The sequence below is a fragment of the Anser anser genome (assembly GCF_964211835.1).
Source record: "Anser anser genome assembly, chromosome: 27".
Classification (NCBI taxonomy): Eukaryota; Metazoa; Chordata; class Aves; order Anseriformes; family Anatidae; genus Anser; species Anser anser.
Genome location: NC_139748.1, coordinates 3299018 through 3309175, shown reverse-complemented (window position 1 = coordinate 3309175; position 10158 = coordinate 3299018). Strand labels below are relative to the sequence as shown.

Sequence of the window (10158 nt, the reverse complement as noted above, 5' to 3'; positions counted from 1 at the left end):
ATGTGAAGGACGGGTATAAAACAGAGATCTCCAGGCGAAAGAGAAGGCTGCGGGAATGCCTGCAGCACGCAGCGAGGAGCGGGCCAGCCCGGCTGCTCCCGGAGCGGGGCGGTGCGCGGGGCCGGCCGGCTGGGTGCCGCGGGCGCACCGTGTCCTCGGCGGTGTCGGAGCGGGCTGCGGCGCCCTGCGGTGCAGCGTTCCGGGCCGTTAGGAAGACGGATGGCTGTTACTGGGATTTTTCAGGCTTATCTTTTCCACTGCTGTGGCTGTTCTCGTGGCACGGGAGGGTAAAGCCACGGATCCCTGGTTTGCCCGGTGGTGCCGGTGGCCCGCGGTGCCGGCGTGGCGAGCAGTGTCACCCACGGGGCCGGGTGTCACCGCAGGGAGCCGGCTGGAGCAGAGACATCCCAGGGCTCATTGTCACCGTTCCCTGCCAGGCCAGGAATGCAGCGCTGGAGCCTGGCCACATTCTCTGGTGGAGTTTCCTCGTACACAGACTTGGCTGAGCCACCCGGCGGCAGCCGCTGGCTCCGCGGTGCCAGGCGATGGAGACTTGGGTCTCGCTTGAACGGCGGCCGCCAGCTTCCAGCCTGTCCCAGGGCTCCCCTTCCCTGCAGGGCCAGCAGCTGGCACGGGGGTCAAAGGCTTTATCTGGGGAGGAATGAGGAACACAATGTCCTAGAGGGCGAGAGCAGGATTATTTACAGCATTTACAGCACCAAAATAAAGTAGGGAATGCAGCATGGTGCTGGGAGGCTCGGCGCTGCCCCATGGCTCAGCACCACGTAGGACATTTCATGCAGTTTATTCCATGGTGTGAACTGTGAGCTGGGGAGAGGCAGAACAGCTTTCTGGTTATCTGGTTATCTACCGTGTCCCATGCGCTCGTGGCCTTTACAGCCTGCCTCAGCCCTGCAGGAACATCTCCAAAGGCAAGGGAAGGAGTGGCCTCCTGATGAGACCATGTCCCCTCTATCAAATCGAGCCCTATCGCACGAGCCCTATCACACACAGATGGTGCTGACACCTGTCTTTGAGCTTGGCCTTCTCACGGGAAAACCCAGGGCCAGAGCAGCAGGGCGGGCATGGTGTGATCCAGACGAGTGCATCCCCAGACTGAAGGTTGGCAGCAAAAGACTTGATGGCTTGAGGAGCAGAGCACGTCCTGCTGGTTGGGTCAAACTGGTGGGCTCTGCTCTCCTTTGGGAGACGAGCAGAGACCTCCCGAGCAAGACTCACCCGATGAAAGGGTCCGGAGAGTGGCAGCGGGCAGCACGGCGCTGTGCAGAGGCTGGAAGCTGTGCTCTCCTGACAGCCCCTGTCCAGCTCTGCCTCAAGTGACCTTGAGCAAGGGCTGTTATCTTATTTGTAAAATAGGTGCAAGATAGCCACTGCCTCCGAGGGAACGCAAACGCGCTCGGCAAGGTCTGCGGGGCGCGAACGTGAGCAGCGCTCAGCAGAAGCGCCGGGAGCGGGGAACAGCCCCGACCCACACCTTCCCTCAAAAATGCATTGCATTTCAGCTGCCCCGCAGGCAGCGGGGCTGGGTGGGCTCAGGTGCGGCAGGGTCGGTCCCTGTGGGTGCTTGTGCCGAGGAATTTGGGCTCGGGGCTGGCTCCAGGCTCTGCCTTCCCCGGCTCCCATCGCTGCGCCCCTCTCCCTGCTTGAGGCTCTTTGAATTAGGAGAGCCATCAGGCTTTTTGCAGAAACGATTGGATTCCAGCGAAGGGAGGCTTTCCAATCTGAAAAAGAGGAATTTTCTCCCCTAAATGCGGAGGGGTGGGGGGGGGGCAGCCCAGCAGCTCTCGGCTTCTCCCTCTGTCCCGCAGGCGCACCGCGGTGCAAGGCAGTGCAAAGCCTCGGCCGCAGCTGGGAGCAGCAGGGGGGAGTTTGGGGATAGGGCGTGCGGGCTGCAGCCGAAAAACCAACGTGGTTGCAGCAGGGCAGGAGCCACCACGTTCGTACTGCCTGCTACGTGGCCTTGGGCGACTCATTAAGGCCAAAATGCTCAAATCTAAGCGATGGGAGATAAGCAGCAAAATAAAACCTCTCTTTGTTAAGGGCTCTGAGGTCAATATCTTCAAAAGTACTCAGGTGTTTAACACGAAGAGGGCCGTGATGGAGGTCCTGTCGCCCCTGGTTAGGCAGACCAGGATCCTTTCAGCCCTCAGATTAAGGAGCTGGCAGCCCGCTTTGCCTTTTTCCAAGGCTGCAGACAGGATGTGGCCGTGCCGCAGCCCGTGGCCTGGCTCCAGCGGCAGGAGGCCAGGAGCGAGCTGGGGCTGCCGGCCTGCCTTGAGGAGCCGCCAGGCAGTGTGTGCTGAAAGCAGACCAAAACCAAAGCATTTCAGGCCAGAGCGATGCTTTGCCTGCATGAAATCCACCCTGACAGCCACGGCAGGGTCTTGGCGTTGGACGCTCGTGGTCTGGTCTGGTTGCAGCCCTGGGGACGCTGGTGGCCACGTGCTGGCTGCACTTTGCCACACCTGGCCCGAGGGTGCCCAGCCAGGACGGCAAGAGGAAGCATTTTGTACATTCCCTATGGTCAGCGTGGGTGGGTTAAATCAAAAGGCTGCAGGTCAGCGTGGGTCACATCTGCCCGTGCTCCGCAGAGCTGCTCGGTCATGCAGGACAGAGACTGGTGGCAAGCCAAAAATGAGGGAATTTGGAAGCAGCGAGCACCTCATCTGGCAGCAAAGACACATCTATGTGTGTGTTTATATGTATAGATATATAAATAATGTACGTACATAGCCGATGCCTGGAGGCTGATGCTGCTCCAGACAACCATAGCACCGAAGCTCCTTAGCAAAGACAAAGACCACTGCGTGCAAAGGGCCACATCCAGCCCTCAGCGGGCACATGGAGCTGGGGGCAGGACGCTCCCCAGGGCAGCCAGCTCCCAGTGCCCACCCTGGGACCCCCTGCTGGGCCCTGCCTCGGCTCCCACTGAGCTGCCTGCCACATGGACACTGCCTCTGGAGGAGGTGGGAAATCCTCCAGGGGACCCTTGCTCCAGCTCGTGCCCCACGGGAGCAGAGCGGGGAAGGGGCAGAGCAGCTGAGGCGCAGCAGGGAGCACTTTGCTGCCTCGGGAAGGGTGCCCGAGGCTCCAGCTTGCTGCTGACTCAGCTCATCCCTTAGCTCGTGGGGGCCTGGCTGCAGCCCCTCATCCTCCTCCCTGCGTGCCGTCGGCTCGCAGAGGTCCCCAGGGCCGGGCAGAGCCCCGCAGCCCCACACAGCCCCACGCTGACACACAGCGCGTGTGGACGCTCGCTGCAGCTGGGACACAGGGGTGAAAGCCATTGTGGGGGTGCCCCGGGATGGGTTTGTAAGGAAAGCATCGATATTTGCTGTAAGTAGATGGACAGCGGAGCAGAGGACCTGGGTATGGCACCCGAGCGTGTTTCAAGCAGGGGCTAATCACACATCCCTGGCCGTGGTGGGGAGGGCGGCACCACGCAGGGAAACAAATGCCGCTGTCCCGGCGCTGCTCTGCCAGCCAGGGGGGAGCCCGGCGTGCTCCAGGGGCTGCTGCCAGCGGCACGGGAGGGCAGAGGCAAGGCTCTGCCTGGTGCCATCACTTCAGTTTTCGTATCTGAAGCTCTTGAAAGGTTGCCCGTAACTTTGAACCGTGTTTGCTTTTAAAACCAATTGAAACATCTTCAAGTGGCTGAAACTGCTGCGCTGCCGGTGCCTGCTCTCAACCCCAGCTCCGGGCTAACGGGGCTTCTCTTTTGGAACAAGAAAAGTTATTTTTTTTTTATGAACTTTGCAGGGTTTTCAGCTGCATTCCTGCACCCTTATTCTAACTCCCACGCGTTCAGTAGGAGAACTGAGCTCCCCGCAGCGGCTGGGCCAACGCCGTGGGCACCGCTGCCTGCCCCCGGGCACCTCGGGGCCGTGCCGGGGCAGCCGCTCGCTGCCAGCCATGGCACAGGGACAGGGACAGGGACAGGGACAGGGACAGGGACAGGCTCCGGCCGGATCCCTGTGCCCGGGACCAGCCCCAGCCCAGCCAGACCGGTAAGCGCGGGGTGGCGCGGAGCTCTCTGCGTGCTCAGAGCACATCGGTGGGAGAGCTGCTGGGGGCATGAAAACTCAGCGGCGCTGCAGCGAAAACTCAGCAAAAACTGCAGCCGCGAGTCAGGGACTGGGGGTGGGCGTCAGGACACTGCACAGAGCCCAGCATCAGGGCCAGAAAGTCTCAGACACCACGTCAACGTGGGGCTGCACCAGAGGGAGGGTGAGACCTCGGTTCGGTTTGGTTTCTGCACTGCCTCCATGGGCAAGGCGCTCCGGTGGGGTGAGCTGGTACCACTGACCGCACAGAAACTCACTGAGTCACACAAGGCAAATATTTTTCCCTTTGATTTTCACCCTGAGAAAAAAAAAAAAAAATCTAGAGCTGACCTTGTTAATCCTACGCGTTACCAACCTCCCCCCCTCCTTTTTCACGTTTCGGCTAGGGGATAGTGTTACCAGCTTAGCACCTCTGGTGGCTCCTGCCAGCATCCTGCCTGGCGCGGTGCCACCCCGTGCAGTCTCCGGGTCTTCCTGGAGGGAGGGAGCCTTCCTGGGCACCCCGACCCTCCTGGGGCACCCCGACCCTCCCGGGGCACCCCGACCATCCCAGGGCACCCCAACCATCCCAGGGCACCCCAGCCATCCCAGGGCACCCGGACCCACGCGGGGCAGTGCCTGCACAGGATCAGGGTGTCCGCGGGCAGCTCCGTTGTGGTGCTGCACATCTGCAAGGTGCCTGCGCCGCCCCCGGCGCTGGGAGGCAGCTGCTTGCCCTGACCACCCGGCAGACAGCTTGGGAATGACCCCGCGGCCAGGTCCGGGTGGCTCTGGCTGGCTCGGGGAGGACGGTGATCTGCATCTCAGGGAATTGTTTCCTGCAGCTACGGACCACACACAAGTGCTTGGAGCCTGCTGTTCTCCATCCCCCTCAGTTCAGCCCATCGTTTCTGAAATGGCCCCGGTCTCCCTGCTTCTCTGCCCCCAAAACCACGCCGAATCATGCCCGGCCATCGCAAGCTTCACCTGCAAGGTGCCCAGCGCCCGCAGCTGGGGCCTGAACGAGGGACCTGGGGTGAGCTGTACCTGCGGTGGGAGGTCTGATCCTGCTCGACTGGGTGCTGTGACACACTCCTGGCCGTGTTCTACCAGGACGGCCGGGTGTGCAGGCTGACCCTGAGCCAAGCCTGGCTCCAACAATGCCCGTGGCAGTCTGGGGCACGCAGCAGCGGCCACTCGCCCCTGGGCAAGTGACTGCGTTCGATGTGCTCAGCACCAGGCATCCAGGTCACCTCTCGCTGGGATAAAAAGGATCGAGCTCCCGTCTGACTCCGACATCGTGAGCCACCGGAGAAAGGGTAAAATCAGGTATCACTGTTGATGTGGGTGGTGGTTAACACCCCTGTACAAACAGCCTGGCGGGTGCACAGCCTGGGGCTGGGGGCTGCACTCGTGGGTGGTGCTGGGTGCTGGGGGGGCTCTGAGCACGCTGCAGAGCCCAGCCGAGGGGCAGCAGCACAGCCTGCTGCTGTGGGACGGTGCCTTTGTCCGTCTGCCCTGGTGATGTAGGGGAAAAGGAGTGCAGAGCTCAGGGAGGAAATAGTTAATGCCCCTCTCCTCCGAATATTAAGGGACAAATCCTCTCCCCGGCTTGGTGCCCGAATAAACAGGCTGAGAGCATTGCGTAAAGGGTGGGGGGGATGGGAACACCTCTACGTGCCTTTCTGGAGACCAGCACAGCCTCCTTAGGGAGCTGGGAGCCCCCCCTTGCCCCCAGCCGCCCCGCGCCCAGCCCTCGCTCAGGTTTCACTTTGCCCAGCTGCCTCCTGCGCGCAGTGGGTGCTGTCACCAGCTGGTGGCACGGCTGGTGCCGGGGGTCCCTGGGTGGGGGACAGCCCCAGCGGGGCTGGGGCAAGGGGAGAGGTGCGGTGGTGCTGGGCACAGCCCTGGGGGAGCTCTGCGGGGTGCCCGGGTCAGGTCTGGAGGATGCTCGAGGCCCTGGCACCTTCCCCAGAAAGGCACAAAGAAGGGCCCCTGCTGGGGAAGGTGGCACGGGGTGGCTGCGGCCACCCGGCCAGCCCCTGCCCCAGCCGTGCCTTGGGGCCACCGCTCGAAGGTGCTGGAGCAGGAGCTGGGTGCTGCACGAAGAGGGTGCTGGGTGCAGCTCCCTGCGGGCTCCCTCTGCTGATCAGCCGCCCCAGCACGGGCAGCCCCAGGCACTTTCCCACCTTCTACCCGAAATTTGCTCTGGAAAAAAAAAAATCCAGCCACCCAAATTATCCTTCTCGCAGCTCCTGGTGCAGGGCTTTGCAGCCTCAGAGCTCGCCGGCCTTGCAAGGAGGGGACAACCCCTGGGGCAGCAGGAGAGCGGGGCAGAGCACCCAGAGCCCATCCCTGCGCTGCCAGAGCACAGGATCATTTTGCAACGCATATATAGAGATAAAAATGTATTTATTTTTATTTTTTTTTATAAATAAGGAATTACAAAAAGCCTTACAAAATGCTTTACAGAGGATCCTCACCGGTGAGGCAGGAGGAGGAAGGTATTTAAGAGGATACATGCATGTGAGCCAGGGAAACTGAGGCACAGAAAGGTAACGGCCACACTGGCTGACCCCGCGAGGGGACCTGGTGCTCTCAGACCTGTGCCATGGCCAACGACCCCCCTCCTCCCCCCAAACACACCGTGAGCAGGACGCGGGGGCTGTGCACAGGGAGGACTGCGGTCCCCCTGTGGCTGGGGTGATGCTCTCAATAATGTCCCAGCAGCACCGCTCGGCTCCCAGCACCGTCACCACAAGGGGACCTCCTGCTCGGGTGCCAGGCGGCCGCGGGTGGGGGGGGACGGAGGTCTCCAGGGGCCACCTCGACTCAGTGGCCGCAGACCTGAGAGAGCAGCTCCGGAGACGTGGCCAGCAGCAGGACCTGGGGTGCGCTGGAGGTGGCCGTCCTGTGCCCTGTCCTGGCAAAGCCCCACAGCCGGCTGGTGCGGCCGGGGAGCACGGACCCCCCCCAGGCAGGCTCCGGCCACGGGCACTGCTCCCCACAGCATGTGGGGCGCTCGGCCACGCGTGCGGGCGCAGGAGAGCTCGGAGCACGGCTCCTCTGCAGGGCTCAGCAGCAGCTCGCCTTGGGCTTGTCGTCAGGAGTGAGTTTGATGGAGTCGGTTAAATAACTCTCAAATATCCCTTTATACTGGAAAAAAAAAAAAAAAAAAGAGAGAGAAGAGGTGAGTGGAGCTAGCTTGGGGTCAGCCTGAGCGCAGGTGGGGTAACACCAAGGGAGCGGGCAGTGTGCAGGTTCGCTCCGCTTGGTGCTGAAGGCCCAGACCCATGGAGAGGCCACCATGCTCAGCCAGCAGCGAGGCCACCCCGCTCGCTTGGCGTGGGGACACGAAGGTCCCCGTGGGACGGCCGCTAGAGGACAGTGCTGGCGCGCTGTGCGGCACCGCACGCCCTGCTCTGTCGTGACAACCCGCAACCCTTGCTCCTTTCGGAGCTGCTTCACGTCTATTTTAGAAAATCACCCCCAATGCATTTCTCTCCCTGGGGCTATCCTAAACCTTATAAATAGATGTTCTGTGTTAGAGGACGGGCTGTGAGGGTCGGCTGGAGCTGTTTGACCGGCTGGGTCCTGCTGCCACCCACATCCCCGCAGGACGCGCATCCCCGGCAGAGCGGCTCGGAGCGGGGCGACGCTCACCGTGGTTAAGGCTTGCTTGGCGAGGGTCTCGAAAGCTTGCGCGACGTTGATGTTGTTCTTGGCGCTGACTTCAAAATAAGGGATGTCTTTTTCCTTGCACCAGGCTGAGGCAATCTCCTTGGATACCTAGGAAGGATGGAGCCACATCAGAGCCATGACGCACATGAGCCGTCGGGGCACTACGGTGTCCCCATCCTCGCGCTGTGCTCTCCTCTCCACCTTACCTGCCGATCGCAGAGGTCTATTTTATTCCCCAGCACGACCATGGGGAAGTCGTGATCCCTCGGGATCACCTTCTCCAGGAAGTCATCTCTCCAGTTGTCCAGGGACTCAAAGGACTCCCTGTCCGTCACGTCAAAGGCCAGGATGCAGCCATCAGAGCCTTTGTAGAAGGTCGACACCATGGACCGGAATCGCTCCTGTCCCCCCGTGTCCCAGATCTGGGGCAGAGAAGGGCATGGGTACACCAGCAGGCATCGGGGGACACCGGGAGGTGCTGGCACACAGGACTATCAGGGCACCTCACCTGCATTTTCAGGGGGGTGTTGTCCACCGCGATCACCTTGGTCAGGATGCTGGCGCCCAGCGTGGTTCGGTAGTCCTCGTAGAACGTCTTGTGCACGTACTGGTGCAGCAGGGAGGTTTTGCCCACGCTGGGGGGACGGAAGGGACACGGGTGAGGGTTTTGCATGGTGAAGCCGGGCTCGAGGAGTTGGTGGCTACCAGCACGGGGGCTGCGCGCCCAGGGGATCCCGGGCTGGGGCATGCACGGGGCTTCCTCCCAGCACCTTCCACACAGGGATGGGACCTCGGGCACTGCCAGCTGCAGGGCGAGTATGGGGGGGTCTAGGTATGGTGAGCCCCCTCTGCTCGCCTCCATCCCAGCCCAAGGTTTTCACCTCCCTGCAGCCCGAGGGCTGAGGGTTAGGGTTTGTGTCCTGCAGGTCCCGCTGGCCACTGGGCAGCGTGGGGCTGGGCATGCGGTGTTCAAGAGGATTTTGCATCGTTTAAAAGCACAGAGGGACTCAGCAGCCCTGGAGCCAGCTCCTTACCCCAGAGCTCCTATGATAATTATCTTCAGATCCACCTTCTTGCTGGCATCCATGGACGGGCCCTGCGGGACGAGAGGGGTCACCGTGGAGCAGCAACGAGGGGCTGTGGGGGTGGGAGCCCGGCGAACCCCAGCGAGGGGTGGGAGCAGCCGCTGGTCCCTGCAGCCTCCCTGCACCCCCCAGCACCTCCCTGTGCGACCCAAACCACGTCAGGGTGCTGTGCTCATGGCCCCGGTGGTGCTGGGCACAGGACCCCCCTGCCTTGTGCCAGCCTGGCCCACGTCACTGCCCGGGGACCGGCTCCCCGGGAGCTGTAGCACGCCCGGACACGCTGCAGCAGGGCACGAGCTCATTTCCATGAGAAGCTGCTGTGGGAAACTTCCCCGGCTCCTCTGCCTCCCTCTGAAGTGCAGTTCCTCCCCAGAAACCTGACAAACGGGGGGGGGATGTGGTCCTGGGGAGAATTATGAAGGGAAACCGTGGCCATAAATCCTTGCATGGGTGCCCCAAGCATTTCAGGAGCACCGCAAGAGACCCCCCCCCCGCCTGCCTCGGGGGGTCCGGCTGCTCAGGAGCCTGGGGGGGGGGGATGTGGGTCCACAGCGAGGGGCCTGGCTAACAAACGCTGCCCAAGGCAAAGCCCACGCCAGGGGTTTGTGCCCTTTGCTGCTTCCTCAGCATCCACAGGAAGGGCCTGAACCAGGCGCTGGGGCTTTGCTTTTGATTTCTGCACGTTTCCACCCGAGCGGTGAGCACGGCTCCGCGCGCACCGGCTCCTGCGCCCCCCCAGCCCCCCAGCACCCCCTCCCCGGGGGGGGCCAAAGCCCCCCGCAGCCCCCCGCAGCCCCATTTGCACAGCGGCACCAGGCCCCGCGCTGCCGGGAAGCAGCTGGCGCCACTCACCCACCGGCAGCCAAATCCCTGCATTTTTCCCCGATGCGCTGTCGGGCTCCGCACTGCTCCCCACGCACGGGGTGCGGACGGCACGTTGCCCCCCGGGGGGGGCACATCGCCCAGCCGGACCCCCCCAGCTCTCCCACCCACCCTCTGGCACCCCATCCTCGTTCCTCGCTGATCCCCGGCACGCACAACCCTCCCGTCTTTTTGCCAGCCTTCCCAGGGGCTGGGCTCTCCCATCCTGGCTCTTGGCCCAACGCATCGCTCCCGGGGGGCCGCGGGGCCGCGCACCCACCTGCCGGGGCATCGCCCGCTCGGGTGGCCAAGGCGCTGGGCTCCGCTCGCCGCCGCCCAGGCTGGGAAAAGGCGAAAGGAGAGGATCCAGGAAGCAGAGGCAGCCCCGGAGCTGGTTCCTCCTGCCTGGTGGAAGGCGGCTACGGGCCCCCGCGCCGTGACATCAGCACCGAGGGGCCGGGAGCCGCCCG

General features: G+C 62.9%; 1 protein-coding gene across 2 annotated transcripts; it reads right to left on the bottom strand.

Moving 5' to 3' along the window:
* Positions 1 to 6454: 6454 nt before the first annotated feature.
* RAB7B (RAB7B, member RAS oncogene family) lies at positions 6455 to 10135 on the bottom strand. Of its 2 annotated transcripts, none has more exons than XM_083812768.1 (6): positions 9969 to 10135; positions 8777 to 8838; positions 8251 to 8377; positions 7949 to 8164; positions 7725 to 7850; positions 6455 to 7217 (listed from the first exon to the last, which is right to left on the bottom strand). In XM_083812768.1, exons 1-6 carry the CDS (start codon positions 9978 to 9980, stop codon positions 7137 to 7139), a joined length of 624 nt encoding a protein of 207 aa, XP_083668894.1. In that variant the 5' UTR covers positions 9981 to 10135; the 3' UTR covers positions 6455 to 7136. The 2 variants fall into 2 exon arrangements, with proteins under 2 accessions (XP_083668894.1, XP_083668893.1); XM_083812767.1 differs by lacking the exon at positions 9969 to 10135 and adding an exon at positions 9680 to 9702.
* Between the last annotated feature and the right edge of the window lie 23 nt (positions 10136 to 10158).